This window comes from Clupea harengus, chromosome 9, assembly GCF_900700415.2.
Source record: "Clupea harengus chromosome 9, Ch_v2.0.2, whole genome shotgun sequence".
NCBI lineage: Eukaryota > Metazoa > Chordata > Actinopteri > Clupeiformes > Clupeidae > Clupea > Clupea harengus.
Genome location: NC_045160.1, coordinates 21,069,660 through 21,090,742, shown reverse-complemented (window position 1 = coordinate 21,090,742; position 21,083 = coordinate 21,069,660). Strand labels below are relative to the sequence as shown.

At 43.4% G+C, this 21,083-nt stretch overlaps 1 protein-coding gene across 1 annotated transcript; it reads left to right on the top strand.

The window, feature by feature from the left end:
- Positions 1-820: 820 nt before the first annotated feature.
- Positions 821-20,903, top strand: hif1al (hypoxia inducible factor 1 subunit alpha, like). The gene is made up of 15 exons (XM_012838393.3): positions 821-967; positions 7,409-7,599; positions 7,913-8,085; positions 9,428-9,512; positions 9,763-9,878; positions 10,868-11,055; positions 12,271-12,377; positions 14,220-14,367; positions 15,262-15,491; positions 16,099-16,235; positions 16,472-16,549; positions 16,714-16,868; positions 18,047-18,152; positions 18,571-18,691; positions 19,087-20,903. Exons 1-15 carry the CDS (start codon positions 942-944, stop codon positions 19,164-19,166), a joined length of 1,941 nt encoding a protein of 646 aa, XP_012693847.2. The 5' UTR covers positions 821-941; the 3' UTR covers positions 19,167-20,903.
- The last annotated feature ends 180 nt before the right edge of the window (positions 20,904-21,083 follow it).

Genomic DNA, 21,083 nt, shown 5'->3' with positions numbered 1-21,083 from the left:
AACAAATTGTAATGAATGATTTCAATATGACCAATACAATATTATATACATTTAGTGTAAAATATTATTTCCCACAATTCAATTTTTGATTTAACTGCTCATTACAGAATCAAGAACAAATCGGTGGCTTTGCCACTGTGCATTTAAGTAATTTAAACAAAGTAATTGTAAGAATAAACACAAGGCATGCACTTTTTTTAGATCACGTTTTTAATCGCGAACGTTGCGGTTAGAAAATCGCGTGCTATCATATCGCGATTAAATCGCAAATGCAATTAATCGTTCAGCCCTAGTTATGAATACACTATAGGTGAGAAATGTACAGTAGTTATATAATATATATATATATATATATATATATATATTATAACAATTTAGTGCAAATGTTCAGTGGCTGGAGGGAGGTGTGTGGCGGTCAGGCCAGGGTAGAGGGGGGAAATACAGTCACTGTAGGAAGGAGTGTGAGGGGGTAGCCAGGGGGGCTCTCACCGTGGTACAGAGTTCAGCAGGGTGACAGCCGCAGGGAAGAAGATGTTCCTGAGCCTGCTGGTCCGGGAACGGAGGGCCCTGTAGCGCCTCCCCGAGGGGAGGAGGGCAAACTCCTTAGATAGATTAGCCTTCCTTCTAAATTATAATGACCATATTTGATGAAAAATTGTGAAGGAACAGTTCATAACGTCAGTAACAATTCCCAGAAGTAGTACTATAAATAAAACACGAAAATGAATTGACTTTTAGTTATTTGAACTATGAGGAACCCTCACCGTCGACTTTTACTTTGACAATATAAGACCACTTTTATTTTAAACTGTCCATGTTGTTCAGAGACTCGCTGGCGCCCCCTCACATCTAACAAGACATGCATTGCTTGTGGTTTTATTTATTGTAGAACATCTACGAGAGGGTAAACGAAGAGTGGAAGTCACTTTTTACATTTCAGCATGAAGGCTGCTGCTGAGCCAAAGGGGTAAGACAATTTGATATTTAACCTACTAAGGAGTGGTTCTTTGCATAATAGTTCGAAATTGGTCTGGCATCATAGCAAGGGTTGGAAAAAATAGCTAGATGTAGTGATGATAGCTAGCAATTTACCCAGCTACCCAGGATATGTTCCCTATACAGTCTGGCCAACTTCAACTGCACCGAAGACATTTGCAACTAAGTTGACAATAGTTGGTAATTTCCCTTGGGCAGAACTAAATTTAGACTTAATGAAGCCCTTCATAACAGTGCTGTCGTAAAGTTATTGCCCTGGACGAGAGCTGAGGATTTATGCTAACATCAGACATTCCACAACTCAATATAGTGTATTATCGTTTTGCTGGCAGAACGCAATGAAAAATCCCTGGTTTTCCGGCATAGTAGTTACTTTGACTGGGATTAACTTTGCATGTTTGACAGTCGAAACTCCAAAGGCCAGGATAGTAACAGTCTTGTAACCGATAGTAACAGCCATTTAGCCGAATGTCCCGATAACAACATGTACCCTGAAAGTAGATTACTGTTTTCACTGATAACTATTAAGCGTAGATTGTGAAATCACTAGTTCGTGCGCAATCTACGGATGTGTTCATTTATCAGTCACGTTTTCGATGGCAGAAGTTGACTCATTTAGTCAACCCTACATTAGCTAACAGACGGACTGAATGCGTCTGCACTGTAAACAATGCAAGCCGACTGAATCTGCCACGCTTCTGATACAGAACATATGCAAATCCCATTTGAGTAGCCATGCGCTTTGATAAAGCTGCCTTGATTTGTCGTGATTTGTTGGAGTAATGGCATATGGTAAAAGTATATCAATGTTCATGAGATCCTGAAACGTTTGAGAGTACATTGTGTTCTCTGCGCTTTAAAGACCTATTGCAGGTTTCCTCAGCCTGGCTCACACACTGTCCTCATTATCTCTCTCTCACACACACACACACACACACATATGGAGCGAGAGTGAGGAAGGCTATCACCGGTATATTTTATTACAGTTGCATAACTGCCTGGCCCATTCTTTGTGGCTGCTCAGGTGGAGGAGTTTTTCCCTAGGGGAATTGTCCTCGTCCCATACTAGTCAGACAGCAGTGGAATAAGACTCCTGCAAATAGGCTAGGTTCTTGCTAGCACAGTGCATGTATGTCTACTGTAAAACAGTTGCCAAGAAAGTGTCAGGTCTCCCCAGCGTGTGTGTGTGTGCTGTTCAAGGACACAGTGTTCCTGCAAACACATCTCTGCACTCACAGGATTTCCAGCGTGCCTGAGCTCTCGTGTGTGTATGTGTGTTTTCTGTATTGATCCTATGGTAGCTTACTCATGCCAATTCAGAATAGAATAAGGGAAATGGAAAGTTACAATCAGGTGTTCTTCACAAATGTCTCCACTAGTGAGCACCACTGTTTTTTCCCCATGTGTTTTTTTTTTCCATAGTTTTTTTTAGCTCTCCTCAGAGTTACTTCTCTCCTCTCCTTTCTTAAAGGAACAGTAATGATTTTTTTGTGTGGTTAAATTCCATGTTAGACTTTGTCTGTATTCTTTTAACAAGGCCAGAAAAATGCAATTAAGGGTTAAAACAGACAAGGAGCTCATTCCTGCACCTTTGATCCATCTTTAAGACAAATGTATGATTTCGCAGCTGCTTCTGAAATGTTTTTTATATTTTATCAGTAGCCTGTCTGTATTAGCACACTATTTGTTGATTTCAAATGATTTGTCAAATATGTGATAACTTCAGAGATTGTTGACTATATGATTTATGCTGTAGTCTGATCAAGAGGTTGTAGACCTCAAAGTTATAGACCTCACATGTGATGCATAGTTTGTAAAGTCACAATGTTATATCACACTGGCCCCTTAAGTCCAACAGTATACATATATCATTGCTCAAATGTATAGGCTAAACATAACTTCATCCAGACTTTATTGGCTGCCTGGAAAATTCCAGAACTGATCTAGCTAGAGGAATAAAAACATACTGGAGATTATGTGTTGCTATGAGTGAAAGTCACCCTGTACCAGCAAGTCACAAGGATCCCACAGTATTTCACACAGTATATCATGTGTAGGCAGGCCACGTGCCAAGGCTCACCCATGCCCGCCCATGCCAGCCCATGCCAGACACACGCACAAAGGTGTGGAATTCTACGACATAGGAAGGGGCCTGTATGGGATGCAAGATTGCAGAAAATAAATGGTTATTGGACTGCATTTATATAGTGCTTTTCTACTCATAGAGCACTCAAAGCGCTTTACAGATGAATGCCTCAGACATCTACCCATTCACACACCGATGGCAGAGGCTACTATCTATTAACCTGCACATCAGGAGCGGTTGGGGGTTCAGTGTCTTGCTCAAGGACACTTCGACACTTGGTGAGGAGGAGTCGGGATCGAACTAACAACCTTCCGATTGCTGAATCACTCCTCTACCTCCCTGAACCACTATAGCCCTCTCGAATAAAAAAAGTAGATCCCTTCAGGACTGCATGAGCCAGAGGACTGGACTGACAAAATGATGGCCCTCAATCCATGGCCATGAAGCCTTCCGTCAGAAGTAGTGTTATTTAGACCACACATCCTGCCTCTGATTGACAGATAAGCACTGCAAGACTGCACATAAAAGCTGATAAAAGAGGAGAAGGAGATTTTTCCCACCATCTGTGCTTTGTGCTCCCAGGAGGCGATGTGATTTTCTGAGCCATGTCCCCATGTAGTTCCATAGGATGTGCAGTGCTTTTGCACGTGTTGGTCAAGAGAGAGAGGTCATTTTACTCATATGGGTTGGTCTCTATAGGCTACATTGTTTTGGCCAGTCTTGCAGGAAGTGTGTTTGTTTCTCTGAAGCAGGATTAGGGGAGTTGAGGGCACGCTGCAAGCAACCATCCTCTGAAAACAACCCTTATAAGTGCATAGCCTACACATCATGGGTTCAGACAGTACTTGTCTCCTTAACATCTTACCAAGACTAAGAATGCAGCCATTTATTTTTCAGTGCCTGGCCTCTCTTGGCCCTCTTGACCCTGTGCCAGATGAGTGGCAGACCTCCACTTAGCCTGCTTCCAGCTATTGAAACACAACATCAGGTTACTATCTAGCTGAGAGTAATAACAGGGTGGTTGGAATTCAGTCATCCTGAATGGAGGTCATCCAAGGGCAGGCTTGGTAAGACAACGGCCCAGATCACTTTTGACAACAAGTAGTAGCCTACTGAATCATCTGATAGGGTGCTTTACGTTTCTTTTGACAACAAGCAGTAGCCTACTTAATCATCTGATGGGGTGCTTTAAGTGTCTTTTTGCCTTCAACATTGGCATTTTTTGGGGGGAGATTTTTTTTCTCATGGCTTTGGAAAAAGGTACATAATGTTGAAGAAGATATTTAATTTTCAATTAGAGTGAGAGTGAATTGGTTATTGACTTTGCTGTGCTTGCTTCCATAAACTATATGTTAACCCCTAGAATCTCTTGCAGCATTCACTTCTAGGCTTGTAACATGGTTATTACTGGCAGTGACTAAAACATATTTTTTACAGTCAGTGTCAGGGGCAGTAAGGAAGGCTGGACTATATGTCATGACAGCGATTATATTATCTTTCAGATAGCCACGACAGGGAAATAAAGTCGGCAATTATGGTTGAAGACCGTATGAGTTGCGACGTGTTTGTTGCAAATAAAAATTAAATGAAATATAATGGTCCAGTTAAGACATTTGTGCCCATTGTAGATCGTTATGAAGGGTTCAAGCGATTTCAGAGCTGATGCAGTATCTCACAACACAACAGTTACTACTGGTGATTGATTGTAATGATATGCGTCATATCTCTGAGTGATGCGAAGTTTCGCGATACTACTAGTTATGAAATTTGGAAATATGTGTTCCAAGATTGTTGTCTGTGACTCGGCTCAGAGATTTAAACAGAACCCAAATCCACATGGAAGAATAGTCGGGAGATGTCCATGTGACCGATTCTTTCCAGAATAACACAAATGATAGACAATTGGAAACAAGCGGTTGGTAGCTACGCTCCGTCACGTCGCCTCAGTGTCCTGTGTTTTGAAGACCGCTAATAACATCCAGCTGAAGTTTTAGGTGCAGCGGCAGAAACACTCCCCGGCCTCATGTCTCAGCGTGCCCCATGCCGACCCTATAGGATCCCGCACATCCCCCATCCTGACGTAGACGCCACACAAAAGACATACAGGCTAAATACACACTCACATCCCCCCATGATCGGGTAGGCAGCAGGCACACACAACAAGGGTTGTCTCAAGTTTGTCTCAACGAAGACATTGTTTCAGAAAAGGTTGGTATTAGAGAAAGGGAGTGATCTGAAGTTTTGCCAGGGAAGACATTTGGAATGTTGCTGTCAACAGTCTGATGTCTGAAGATACTCTTGATGTTTTTGTGATGTGTGTGAGTGCAACCAGCTTTACATGTTTTGTTGAATAATGATTCAGTATGGTTATTTCACTAGCTTTGTTGGGTGAATGTACCTGAATGCATTAAACGCAAAAAATGTATCACTCACAGGTTTAAAAATCAACACTCGTCGTGAATTAGCAAATTCAGTGCTGTCTTCGTGCATAGATTTAAATTGTCATTTTTTTGTAATGCAGTTTAAGGTCTAAAGTAGGAGCCTGCTTAAAGTTGAGCCCACATTTTCATATATTTGCTTTTTATGATGTGCATGAGATAACTTAGCTCACTTTATTTGACCAGTGGCTGGGCTGCAAAATGACAAAACCATTGTGTGTAGATTAAAACCCAGCTGCATACTGCATATCTCTTGTGTGTCTGTTGCAACCAGTGTTGCCAGGTCCGCGGTTTTCCCGCGGAATTGGGCTACTTTTGAAGTGTTGCCGCGGGTTGCATTTTTTGTCCGCTGGTTCGAGTAGACCTATTTTGCATGCAAATTACATAAATATATTTAAATAAAAATCCATATTTTAAATGAAATAATGTATTTATACCCAAATCCTACCAAACTGACTCCAGATCAGCACGTACACACATGGACATGGATACACACCCACATACACACACGCACCTAAAATGCTCTGTCTCCCGCCACTCGATCCCAACTCTATCTAATTACACAAGGCCATTTTAGGACCCAGGTGAAATAACTGTTTAGGGAAAACTGCTTTTAATGCTGGCATACTAAACATTTGGTGTTACTTTGTAGATATTACAATACATTTGGCAATGATAGCAATGCTGTTGGACTTTAAAAGCAGTCTATATGGTTTGGCAGGGGCATATTTTGAGTTCTGATATTGGGCTGGTTTTTGGGCTGGTTTTATTGGCCATTGGGCTGGTTTTGGGCTGGTTTTGATTGGCCATTGGGCTGGTTTTGTCACACAGACCTGGCAACCCTGGTTGCAACAGATCTTCTTGTTTCCCTTTTTGATGCAGCAGACTACAGACTACCGCCACCTGCTGGTATGGAGAGTTATGTCCTCTCATACAGGTGCAAAATGGTTGCAGTCTTTGCAGTGTGTTCAAGTGCAACTTTTTGACCCAGATACAGGCGACATGGGGCAATAGTCAGCCTTTGTCGCCACTAGTTTTTTTTTTATGTCGGTTTGGTGTGTCTGGCTACACAAAAGGTGGCACCAACCCATCACAGTTTGCCTGGATGCTATTGTGGAGTCGTGTAGCCTTAGGTTAGTAACATGCTTGAGAAGGAAAGGGACTGTTTTGTCTGCAGCGTGCATATGGTAAAACCAACTCAGCCTTCTATGTAGACTACATAGTCGATGTGTCTGAATGTAACTGTGTTTACTGTGCATAGTGGCCTTTTTTATGACTCTTTGTGCTCTTGGCATATTGACAAAAAGATGGATCAACTCAACATGAGTTCTGTGGACAAGGCTGTGTTTATGGTCTTTAGTGTTTGTTAATAGACTGGGATTGGTCTGTATCTGCCATAGCAGGGAAGTTTATGGACATATTTGTTACTCCCTCTCACTTGCCTTCCTGCTATCTAATGTCGGTCGATTTTGATTCCTCTCATGCAAGCATTTCCTGTCCCTCTAACAGTATTCCTCTGTCCCGTGCTCTCCGTGAGTCTTTAACTTTATCTTTCAAGTCCTGTGCCAGTTTAGAGTCAGGGTTTTCTCCAAGTTTTAAGAGAAATCGTTCTCTGCACTTGGATATCCTCTTGGGGGATTTAGACAGACTGCTATTGTACACAGCATGACACAGCTTCCATTGATTGTGTCATTTCACTCAAATATAATAGCTATAAAATACACATGAAATTCAACTGAACTAAAATACGAAAGATAAATATATTCAAAATTGAATCACATCTGACTGCCTTAGTATACATTATATATTATATATATATATATATTGTATATATTTTGTCGGTTACATTCCACTCATGTGTATGTTGTTGTATTCTGTATCTCCCCAGGATGAGCTCAGACCTGCGGAAGGTGCGGTCTCGTGATGCGGCGCGCTCCCGGCGTAGCCAGGAGACCGAGGTGTTCTACGAGCTGGCGCACAGCCTGCCGCTGCCCCGCCGCGTCGCCTCGCACCTGGACAAGGCCGCCATCGTGCGGGTGGCACTCAGCTACATGCGCATGCAATGCATCCTCGCCACAGGTGGGCGCTCACGCGCAACACAAACTAATTCACCTCGGGCCTCTGAACACACGAAGAAAACGTGTAGGGTTATATTTGAATATCAGAATGCCCGCTATGGACTGATGCCACAGACAGCATACTTATCAGGATGACAGCTTCATTGTAACACTACAGAATCTGGTTAAGTGGGCTCAATGACGCACTTGTGCCAAGGCAGACCACAGCCTTAAACAAGAGACTGTTTCCACCCACTTCAATGTATACATACCAATACAAAGTGTGTGTTTGTGTGGGTGTGTGTGTGGGTGTGTGTGCGTCTTTGATCCTGCAGGTGATGCTAACGCAGAGCCAGCCCCTGACATAGAGGAACTGAGGAAGAGTGAAGAGGAGGCCACAGACAGCCTCTACCAGCATGCGCTGGACGGCTTCGTCATGGTGATAACTGAAGATGGCGACTTGGTCTTCTTGTCTGACAGCGTGGACAAGCACCTCGGGATCAACCAGGTCAGCTGAGCTGAGAACCTCAACCTGTTAGGGACACCTGTTGTAGAGTTGTATGTCGTTCATGTTTTCAGAAGCTATAAATGCTCTTAGATCCACAGCCACCATTTAATTCCAAAAGTGTGAGGACATGATGGCATTTTCTCAGTATTGACACACACACTTTATATGTGTGTATATATATATATAACAATTTCAGATGTGTTCTTTTTGTACTAGTTCACAATTTAGTTTACTTGTACAATTTAGTGCCCCCTGCCCCTTAACCATCTTTATGCACTATATCAATAGTGTATTTATATAAGTCTGTTTACTATTTTGACAGTAAGACCTGCTTCACCTTTAATCAATTTTTGAAACCGTTCAAGAATGTCAACCATTGTTTGGTCCAGATTAAATGGCATTTTCACCTTGTTGTTTTGGCCTGAGGCTTCCTGCTTCCTTACCCAGCAGGAACGCTAAACCGCTCAGTATTCTTCCCCTACGTCACTTAATTCACTTTCAGCCGCATTCCACCCCCTCCCCTCGGCCCCTGTGGTGAGATACCTAACTCACCTGTTGATCGAGCCCTTGGGGGGAGGGGGGGGGGGGGGGGGGGGGGGGCACTGTGGCGAGGTATTCAGCAGGGATATCTGTCTCAGTGAGGCGCTTCAGGACCTTGGCCAAATAACATGCTAAACACACCTCCTCCCGGTTCATTGCACGGACTGATTAAACAGAAATGTTTTCCTGAGCATTGCGTACTCTACTCTATGGTTTCACAGGCTCTTTGACTTTTGGCCTAAGGGAGACTTCACAGTCATTTAATAAATGAATACTGATTTAATAAAAAGTACATGTTAAACTGTTTCTCACCCACCCTGCACTATTCCCATGTTGTATCTGTCAGGATTAAGTTATGGAGAGTGGAGAGGGGAAGTGACCTAGTTATTTGAACTGGCGCTAAAAATAGATGGTTGATCGCCTTGATCATCAGTATACAGAGTCCAGACATGACAACACTGCCCTTGGACACACTGTTACATGGTTTTGGGGGATGATTTTGTTTTCTGAAGCTGTGATGTGTAGAATACACAACATACAGTACATTGTTGTTTTAATGTGTGTTTTAGTAAGTGGATTCAAAGGTAAGGGTCATTCACACAAACTTGTCTGTGTGCAGAATCTGCAGATAGGATACGTCTAACAAGTATTAACATAGTCTGTAGTCAATAGCATGAAGAGTACTTTCTGTGTACCTCATGTGTTGCGCAGTATGGCGTGTTATATTTGACCAATACTTCTGTATCCCTGCGTTGACATTAGTGTTGTTTTGTCTTGTGTCCTGTGCTGTGCTATTGTTTAGCTGGAGTTGCTTGGCCAAAGCGCCTATGATTTTGTCCACCCGTGTGACCAAGAGGAGCTGCGTGATCTCCTGACCATCAAACCAGGTAAAGAACTGGCAACCTCCCTCCCTGCTCATCCCTCCTAGTTTAATTACAGTCAAGTTCAGATACACATCTGGCAACCTTCCTTAGCATCTCCAGTGGCTCGGGTGAAACTGTGCCGAACCCCTCTCAGTTTAATTACAGAAAGTATCAAATATATGTTTGCTAACCCTAAAACTGTGGTCAGCCATGGCAGTTTAAAGACAGCCGTGTCTTTGTATTAACTCCGAACCTCCCTTTCTCCTCCCTGAAGCACCCTTCAAGAAGACCCAGAGTCACAGACAGACGGAGTGCAACTTCTTCTTGAGGATGAAGAGCACTCTGACCAGCAGAGGAAGAACAGTCAACATCAAGTCTGCCACCTGGAAGGTAGACGCAGAGAAATCACACACACACACTCACACAGAGTACTTATTAACCTGTCAACACTTTCCTGCTACCGATAAGGGAAGCCAGAAGAATGTACCCCCTATACTGTGTAGTGTGCTGTTTTTCTGAGTAGGCCGAGTATATTAGTAGAACGCACCCACACACACAGTAACTTCCCAGATCCCGAAGGCCAGAAAAACTTACCCCCTGCGTGCACACACGCACACACACACACACACACACACACACACACACACACACACACACACAGTCAGCTGCTAATTGGGTCTAAAAGTGATGTTATCGTTGTGTTGTTTACCTTGGCTTGTTTGTTGATTTAGGCTCTAAATGGGGATATTCATTGCACTGTTTCTGTGCAGCGCCTTCTCTTCCAGTGGGCTTAACTGCTGTGTGTGAGATCAGAGGACTCACTGCATAGGGCTGCAGGCCACTCACAGGCCACTGACAGACAGTCTCACACACACACTACACACTCACACACACACACACACACACACACACACACACACACACACACACTCACAGACAGTCTCACACACACACTACACACACACACACACACACACACACACACACACACACACACTCACAGACAGTCTCACACACACACACACCCACACACACTCACAGACAGTCTCACACACACACACACACACACACACACACACACACACACACACACACACACACACACACACACACACTCACAGACAGTCTCACACACACACACACACACACACACACACACACACACACACACACACACACACACACACACACACACACACACACACACACAGACCATCATAAAAGCAAAGGGCTAGATTGGAGGGCTTGAACCATGCCAGAACACAATCTTTTGTGCAGCAGAAGAGCCATGTCTTTGCCCCTCTTCAGTAACACTCTCAGGGCATCCGCTAGGATCATGCTATCATGCTACTTATGATGCTTTTCATCCCCTTTCAAAGGTTCTCCACTGCACGGGCCACATGCGCCAGTACAGGGCTGAGGGTGGGACAGCGCCCCCTCTTGGCAGCTACCTGACACTGCTGTGTGAGCCCGTCCCTCACCCCTCCAGCGTGGAGTTCCCGCTGGACTGCAGCACCTTCCTCACACGCCACAACATGGACCTCGGCTTCACCGAGTGCGACGGCAGGTGGGAACACGCCTAAAAACTCGCCAAATTACTCATTAAAACGAGGACAACAAACACATACAATACAACAACAGCAACAACAACAACAATAAATAATTATAAGCATGGGATAGCGGGGGGTGGGGTGGTGAGAATTCAAAAGTGAAACTGTTAGGGGAGTGTGGGGAAAGATGAGCCATTTTTTGTTTTATTTAAATTGACCTATAGCCAAGGGAATAGGAGACAGAAATATAATAAAAAAGTGTACTTAACTCAAATAGAATATTAAAACTGTAGACTCTCAACTGTATGTTTGGCATAATAGCAAACATTTTAGCCTATAAACATACCATAACATACATATCAACATGTCACATAATGCTCTGATTATCTGTATAATTGCAAACTTTGTATAAACACTAACATGTGTGTAACATGGAAAATGCTACTTCAAAATGGAAAAACAAGAGTGATGCTTCTACATCATCCACCAGGAGGTAAACAAAAACTAGGGCGACAAGCACATGACTTTGGAGCCCCATCTGTTTTTCCTCTGTAATTACATTGGCATGACAACTAAACTATGAAATAGAATGTCAGTTATTCATTCTTCAACACTAATTTTAGCACCAGGTATTTGACTTATCTTCATGTTAACATGAGGGGGTAAGATGAACCACTGGTTGACTTACCCCCAAGGCTCTGGCTCATGTTGCCCCACAGCCACCATTTTGGGAAAAGTGCCAGTTCATCACCATATCTGATACAACTTTTTAAGACAGAGATAATTTTGTGTGAGACTGATTATACCTGATATGCCAAAAATTCTCTTTCACTGAAAAAAAAATAAATACATTTCTTGTGAAAACATATGCTTACCACATCTTCTTTCTTGCACAGCAAGTTGAAAATGGAGAGTGCAAACTAAATTTAGGGTCACATGACAAAAAAATTGTGTATGGTTGCCGAGAGACAGGTGGTGGGTCAACTAATGCACTGGCTCATCTTCCCACACTCTGTTACCCATATGCCTTATTTAACTCTCAAACTGAAACCGACTTCTGGAATACTTTTGGGGAAGTTAAGTTGAGCTCTGTCGAACAGACATGCCTATTTAAATGAGAGTGCTATCGTTGCAGCAGTGGTGAGTCTATGAAGTAACAATGTGGTTACTGTATGTGTGAAGCTTGCAGCAAAATCTCACTCAGTTTTGAGCAACACTTCCTCTGCCTGCAGGGTAACAGAGCTCGTGGGCTATGAACCGGAGGACCTGATTGGCCGGTCGGCCTTCGAGTACTATCACGCCTTGGACTTCAATCATGTGACCAAGAGCCTTCAGACTTGTGAGTTTTCATTAAAAAGTGTTGCATTAAAAATGTGTGAAAGAATGACGATCAACAAAATAATTCTGGACATGTTTGAGGAGTGAGAGAGTTGTGGTGTGTGACTGACTGACTGACTGACTGACTGTGTGTGACTGACTGACTGACTGACTGTGTGTGTGTGTCTGACTGACTGACTGACTGACTGACTGTGTGTGTCTGACTGACTGACTGTGTGTGTGTGTGTGTGTGTGTGTGTGTGTGAGTCTGTGGCCTAGTTTACACCTGGTCAACATGAGGCCTAGGTGAGTTTTATGAAGTCTAATTTCACTCAATAGAGGCAACGTGGTTTGCAGGCACACACAACACGAGTGGAGATATTTTATTATTTTGGTTTTCAAGGACGGCCACTCAAAGGAGCTTTTAAATGCTGAAGAAGTGAGTGTGGTTGTGGCTGAGGTGACCGCAGACTACTTGGGGTCATGAATTAACATGAGCTATGTGAAATATTGTCGAGGTGTATGTTAAGGTGGTGTATCTGGTTATTGGCATGGAAGTAACAGGTCCTAACCAATCGTGAGTATGGAGGGGGGTGGGTCTGGGACGCCAGACACCAGTGTTGAGCCTTCTGGAGGTGTTGTGACCCTAATTCAATGAAACACTGATGAAGGAAGGTGCCTGTTTGAAAACCCCAGTGAAATGCTCATGAAGGCAGCTTTGTTGTTGTTGTATCGTTGTTGTTGTTGTTGTTGTTGTTGTATCCCGCTGCTCAGGTTCTATGGTTAGGCAGTCATGCTGGTGTGTTTACATCTACAATCTATGTTAAAGGTTAAGGTTAGGCGCTAGGTTTGGTTAAGGTTATGTTCAATGAGCAATTAGAAAGACTCAACTTGAATTTCAACAAACCATCTGTAAAGTCTCTGTAAGCGGACTATAAAGTGTTACCCATAAAATTCCAAGATGAGGCTGTGTAGAAGATTAGAGTGTAGCGCTATTTGCTCTAGACCCTCCTACCAATACAGCCTAAAACATTGTTGATGCCTCCACATCAAAAACGCGCAGTGGGAGAAATACAAACTTTTACTGCAACGCAGACTGGCTACTGTTTTTCTGAAGGCCACAATTGAAATGCATCCAATATGGCTGACGTGGAGCTGTTTCACTGCGTTTCTTTCTGTCTTTGGAATGTGCTTTCAGCTTATTGAGCATGACAGTGCCACGAATAGAGCCTTGCTTCAGAAAATATTACTGTCACTGTGAGTAAATCCAAGGTGTAACTTCGTCGAAGACTTCATTAGTGCACTGTCCACTTGCGATCGGATCAATCACCAAAGACGCATGTTAATACCAGCCGTGAACACGGGACAGAGTGCGTCACTGATCTGCCTCTTGCGAAACGAGAATAATGGTCACGCTTCTCTTGTGAGGAAACACATGTGGAGCAGCTCGTGCCACACATTTCACCAATTGTTCACCAGAATTTCACCCCATCCTTTAACAGGTCTAACTTATCTAGCAGAGTGCATTTACCCATGCAGAGGAATAGCAGCTGAATGTGAGAATAAAACAAGTCAGCAACCCTCAACTGTGGGTATTCGCAGTTGAAGTTGCTCAAACAACTGATGCTAACCACAGCAGCATCAGACTGGACGTGGGTCCTAGGAGGTTACTCAAAGTCACTACTTTTAAGTAATTTAAGATATAAGCCTCTGCTAATTGCTAATACATGTAAATGTCATAACACAATCCTTTTCCACAGTGCTGTCCAAGTTACTCTAAGTCACTACTTTTAAGTAGTTTCAGATAAAAGCCTCTGCTAATTGCTAATACATGTAAATGTCATGTCACAATCCTCTTCCACAGTGATGTCCAAGGGGCAGGTGAGCACCAGACACTACCGCTTCCTGGCTAAGAACGGGGGCTTCGTGTGGGCAGAGACCAAGGCCACGGTCATCTACAACAGCAGGACGTCCCAGCCAGAGGCCGTGGTCTGCCTCAACTTCATCCTCAGGTCTGCCTCTGAAAATATGTGGATATATCAGGAACACGTGTAATGCAAAGTGCCATGCCCGTGTTTCTACCCATGGCAGGGGTTTCTTAATCATGCCTCTGCTGTGTATCTTCTGTTCGTACTCCAATCACAACTAACCAGTAATGTTCTTACTCCAATCACAACTAACCAGTAATGTTCTTGCTCCAATCACAATTAACCAGTAAGGTTCTTGCTCCAATCACAATTAACCAGTAATGTAAGTCTAAAATGAGACTCTGATTGGCTACATCAGGCTACATCATGATGCCAAGTGAATGGAGCCTGTCTAGACGGCGAAAAGATGCTAAGCAACAGAATGAATGTCTACATATAAGCTTTAAAGGTTTTTACTGAAAAGAATATATTCAGATATATTCAGTAACCCCTTTTGTAATCACCAACAATTTGATTAGTAATTGTAATTTAGCTATTTTTTTCTCAGTAAATTACAGGTATAGGTGAAATAAGTAGCTAATTTGTGTCAATTATACTCAATTAGGATTACTGCAATGATATTATTTTGGAGACATAATAAGCTTGTATCTTAAAATATACAACATGTACATTATATATTTAGTTGTTGACTGATATTAGAAAAAGTAATTGCATGCGATTGTGTAACTGTTGGTGGTTGCTGAAGGTCTGATTTGTCACGAAGTGTTGAGAGTATGGCCATAACCCACTATTCTTGGTTCTGCTTTCCATGCTGATTCATCCTGCTGCGGTAACAACCACCCCCTCTTTCTCTCTCTTCCTCTCTCTTCCTCTCTCTCTCTTCTTCCCTCTCTCTCTCTCTCCCTCCCTCTCTCTTCCTCCCTCTCTCTCTCTCTTTCTCCCTCCCTCTCTTTTCCTCCCTCTCTCTCTCTCTCTTAGTGGGGTGGAGCATGCAGACGTGGTATTCTCATCGGAGCAGACTCGCTCCACGCCAACTCCTGCTCCTCCAGAGGAAGTCAAGGTGGAGGTGCCGAAGGAGGTGGAGAAGGAGGCTTGCAGCGGTGGCACCTCCTCCTCCTCAGGGGAGCTGTACCTCCGTCTGAAGCAGAGTCCAGAGGAGCTCCTGCAGCTCGCTCCCGCACCAGGAGACACCATCGTCCCCCTCAGAGGTGGGAATGGACACGTCCCCTTACACAACACAGCCTGAGGAGGATATTTAGTGTGTTCTCACAGATAGTTAGGTGCGGGTATGGTAGTCCATTACACATGTTATTACGTAGTATGGGGGAGGGGTGTAGAGGTAGGAAAGGTAAGAGAGGAAGGTAGGGGCGATGTTAGGGGGGTTCTTGGAAGAGAGGGACACCCCTTTTCCGATAGTATTTGGTGGGCCATTGTACTGTTTATCAAGCACTCACTAACAGTTGGGTAAGGACACATCTCAGCACACATACTAAGCACTCGTGCAGCCATTTTAATATACTTGCCAGTGGACTCTTGGACAGTTGGGCATGAACCCAATCCAGACAGTTAGCCATCAACACATCCCATCCCAATATCACTGCAATCCTTAGCAGACATCTCAGTATACTCACTGACATGTGGCCATTCCCACATACTGGATGAATGGACCCAATAAACGTCATACTACTGCTGATAAAACTGCAGCACATATCCCTGTGTGCTTTGAAATGACATGTTTTTGGTTCCGGTGCTGTCCGGTCTGATCCTGCATAGTGGGCTCATAAATGTGTGTTGTGGCGATCGTTGATTATGCAGAGTGTGCAGACCTGTGTTTCGGCCGCCCGGAGAGCCCGGACTCACTGCCCGATTTCCCCAAAGAGCTCTGCAGCCCCGAGCTGTGCCAGCTACTCTCTCCCATCTTCGACCTGCCCGCATCTCCAGCACCAACACTGGTAAGGCTCTCATCATATCTGTCTCAGAGTCTTTGATTACTCTCACTTCTCTTTCTCTCTCTCTCACTTCTCTCACCTACTCTTGTGTGACTTTTAAAAATAAAATGAAATTGAAATTAATCTCTCTCAGTAAAGTATGACTCATCAACTTTCTTTCTGCTTTCCATCTACCCACTTACTCTCACTTCCTTCCTCCCCCCCTCCCCCCTCTCTCTCTCCCTCCTCGGGTCCTGCAGAGTCCACTGGCCACTGGCGAGGTTGAGAGGTTCTTTGCCATTAAACCAGATGGTGCACGTGGAGAGAGCTGCACAGAGGTACTGGTGTTCTCTGATAACCACACACATCTCCACAGTAGTCTAGACAGACAGACAGACAGACAGACAGACAGACAGACAGACAGTCTATTTATTTGGTCCACTTTTTGTGAAGAAAGTATCTAGGTTCAAGCTGCAGGTGACCATTACCTGTTGTCCTTCAGGTTGTGGAAGACATGGACCTAGAAATGCTGGCACCGTACATCTCTATGGATGACGACTTCCAGCTCACCGCACTGACCCACTTCACTGAGGCAGAGGCTCTGGCCCCCACAGACCCCGCCCCCGGCGCACCCCTCTCAGGGCCCTCCAGGAAGAGGTAAGCCACAGGGCGCCGGTGGAGGAACAATGTTCAACACCAAAGTTGTATTTATTGTATTCATTTCACAACGGTTACTTCAGACTCCGATCAGCAAAGTCTCCATGTTCTCTCCCCCATGAATATAACCATTAGGGGTGGGAATCTCTTGGCACCTCACGATTCGATTCGATTCCGATTCAGTGGTCAACGATTCGATTCTAAACCGATTATCGATTCTACACCGATTATCGATTATCAATTCTAAACCGATAAAACGATTATCGATGCATGTCGATTTTTAAAACATCTGAGTTTGCTACTCAGAGTCTCAAATCACTTCCTACTTTGTGTTTGATAATTAAAGAAAATCAACAGATGAATTACCTTCTCTATTTTTTATTAGAGAAAAAGCTTTCCCTTGTCACAATTATGACTTTCAATGAACAATGCAATAATCGATGCAGCTTGCATTTCAACACAAAATGAATGTGTAAAAAAAAAAAAAAAAAAATTTCATTTAAAATTTTTATTTTATTTATTTTTTTATTAAAAAATCGATTATGAACTTTTCTGAATCGAGACAGAATCGTTCTAGAGAGAATCGAGAGAAATCGAAAAATCGATTTTTTTTCCCACCCCTAATAACCATGGACCCCAGTCAAGGGGTACATTTCCCCAAAGTGAAGTTGAACAACTACCATCGGAAACGGCAAGACTTAGATCACTGTGCACACTCTTGCATATTAATTATGGTGCTTGCTCAATGATGTTGTCAGGAAATGGGCTTCAGGTAGTTAAAGAAACTGTAAAATGTCACTTTTGCCACTTTATGAGCTGTGTTTTTATAAACAACTCATTTCTGGTATGATTTTCAAATTCATGTTGATGGTGGATGGTCATGTGATGGACAGATAAACATATCAGTCATTCTCACTAGCTGCTCAGGCTATGCATGATGTAGTTCTGTAGTCCGGGACAGATCACCTCGTGAAAATGTAAGAAAAGCTTTTGCAGCACGACATCGCCAAACCATATCCCCAAAAGACACTAGTTAGCCTGCTAGTATGCCTTTATTCATGCCAACTGTGCTGTTGTTGGTATTTTTGCATGCCTTTGAGGTAGTTAGCTCGCTAGTTTTTGCACCAAAACTCCTTACGGCTGCCTTAAAGTGTGGTGTGATGATTCTGCTTTCCCAGGCCCCATGACGCAGAGGAAGACGTGCCCTCGCTGGTGCTGAAGTGGGAGAAGAGGCAGAAAAACAGCCTGATAGAGGAGGAACTACTACTGACACACAACCTGTTGGTGAGACGAGGAGCCTCTGTAGTGTATGGAGTCCCATGACATTTAAAGAGGCATTACCTTGCTTTTGTCTAACATTAGCAAGATATCTAGTTAACAACCAGCAGGCTTATTTTGCAAACAGCACTGATAGAAGATAGCTAGCTGAAGCATTTTGGCTATACATTTATGGACTTTCTGACCCAGAGCACAAAGCTACATATTACCCTGGTCAGATAGTGTTTATCTCTCCTTCACATGACTGCATACCATCAAAAAATGTATTTGAGGATGTCATAGTTACGTAGAAACATATCCTGAAATGGTGAAAAACTACATAATATTGCTGAATACGGTACAGTGACTATAATAACCTTACCTGAATCAGTACTTGTAAGTACCATCATTATTAATGTCAATTATTATCGTTCTCTTTCTGCAGAACTGTTTGATGGACTCCGACGGTCCCGATGAGTTGGAGATGCTGCCCCAGCAGCAAAGCAAGCTGTTGACTGACAGAGATCCCCTCCTGGGAGCCACCCCTGGCTTGTGTGACAGCATGGGTATGCATTTCATTAGTACAGTAAATCAGTGTGTGTGGAAGTGTGTATGTGTGTTCAGTGAACAGTTTGTTTGTTTGTTTGTGTTTGTGTGTGTGTGTGAGTGTGAGTGAGTGTGTGTGTGTGTGTGTGTGTGTGTTCATTGAACAGTGGGTGTGTGTGTATGTTCGTTGAACAGTTTGTGTGAGTGTGTGTGTGTGTGTGTGTGTGTTCATTGAAAAGTGTGTGTGTGTGTGTGTGTATGTTCATTGAACACTGTGTGTGTGTGTGTGTGTGTATGTTCATTGACCACTGTGTGTGTGTGTTCATTGAATACTGTGTGTATGTGTGTACAGTGTGTGTGTGTGTGTGTGTGTATTGGCTCTGAAGTGTAATTCCTGTAACTCTTGTTCCCCCAGCCCTGATGAAAGACACGTTTCTGCTCCGCCCCCCTGATCCAGTTGGTCAAGATATTGGCCCAGTGTCCGCCCTCACTTGAGACGGCATACACCCCACCCCCACCCACTCATCATGTCAGTGTCCGCCCTCACTTGAGTCGGCATACACCCCAACCCCCACCCCACCCCACCCCACCCCCACTCACCATGTGACAGTCAGCTCAATTATGGTAGGGGTCAGGGCGTGAGTGACCATGCCATCATGAGACAGGGAATTCGTGACGGATTGTCTTGTACTTTCACCCAGTTGTATTGCACAAACCAGCTACTGTACGTCATTCGTACATCCGTAATATGTTTATACACAATACATTTCATCCAAACCTTTAAAATAGTTATGGTTTTAATTAACCAAAGCAAGCTTGCCCAAGCAAGTCTTATAGCTAAGCTCTCCGAAACATGCTCTCCAGCGTGATTTTAGTTCTGTTTCAAAAACTCTTTTAAAACACTACTGCTGTTCATCATGTTGCATGCATGTAAAACTTTTTTAAGATCACTACTTCAGGCGTCAGCAGGTTCAGCAGTGGACTATCTATGGAAATGTTGACGACAGGCAGTCTGTAATTTTGAGGCCATAAGATGAAAACATCCTTTTCGTGTTTTCTGAACCACACAGGAAATGGAAGAGCTCTTTACAGAAGCAGAAGTGGTCAGCAGCGCTCACAGCCTGTGTCCTGCTGTTAACATGCAACTGGTAGAGCTGTGTGCGCTTGCTCTTGTTTCTTGCTCTTGTTTCTGTCTGTCTCGACCCCTAGAATCCATTTTGTTGCCAGTGGCGTGAAGTCCGTGCTGCTGTCGCTTGTGTGGTTTTTGTTCTGACCCACATTCTCACGGAGATTTAAGCCATTCCGCACACATTCGCTGTTTGTCCCAGGGTAGACTAAAATCAAATGAAGTCAGCTTTGTCATGTTTTGTAAAAACACAACCCTGACCTCAGCTGCAACCTCTTATCTCAATGGAGAAACCTGTAAAAATAACGCACAGAACCACGCTCTGCTCTAGGTGTCCTCCTAGAACCGGTACCCTCTTAGAACCAGTGCCTTACGGCTCTAGCAACAAATGTACGCACAATTTCTGTACACTACGTACAGCTTTACTCCAAAAGCCAAGCATACGCACAAGTTTATACACAGTTCCAAGGGCTTTTCACAGTAAGGGCAGTCGGCCCCGGAAAGAGGGTTTCTTTAGGTTTTATACAACTAGATTACATCCGAGATGCAGTGGTATCACAAACTTTACCTCAGTCTTCAGCAGTGGCATCAATGAATCATGATAGGTAATATTCCAATGGGGGAAAAAAAAGAGAAAAGAATCACACCTGACGCATTATTAGCCGTCCGTGACATTTTTAAAGGAGGTTTTACTTAGTGTATTTTTGACTGTTTTGTTTTTGCTATATACATTTATATACTTTTTAAAATGTTATAAGAGCCTCTTACTTATGTCAGCCATAATAAGCTTTGTTGTGTGTGTGTGTGTGTGTCCACTCTTTACATCTCATTGATATATTGATTATCAATAGCATATGGGTAGAATATCATCTGACCTTTCTTTGTTTGTAGTTCATCAGTTTTCTCAATGTGGTTTGTATTTTGTCATTGTGGACATGCTATATGAAACTCAAACATCTCAAGGTGTTTGTTTTTGTTTCAAGGAAGCACACTAGATTTGTTTGTAACCTCCTCTTCCTCTCTCAATCTCTCTCTCAAGCTAACCCTAGTAACCATGTGGTGTTGATCATGTAACTGTCTTAGCTCAAATAAACATATTTTAGAGATTTCAGTGTGAAGGTATTTCATTGTTCTGCTGAAATGATTGAGTGTGTGGATTCTACCACAGGACTGATGCTTATAAGGTTTGTTTTGTAAGTGAGAGTGCTCCGACAATAACTCCGCAGAGAAATGCTAGTCTTCTGATGCATCAGTAGTTCACTCACAGATTTGTCAGTGGAAATTGT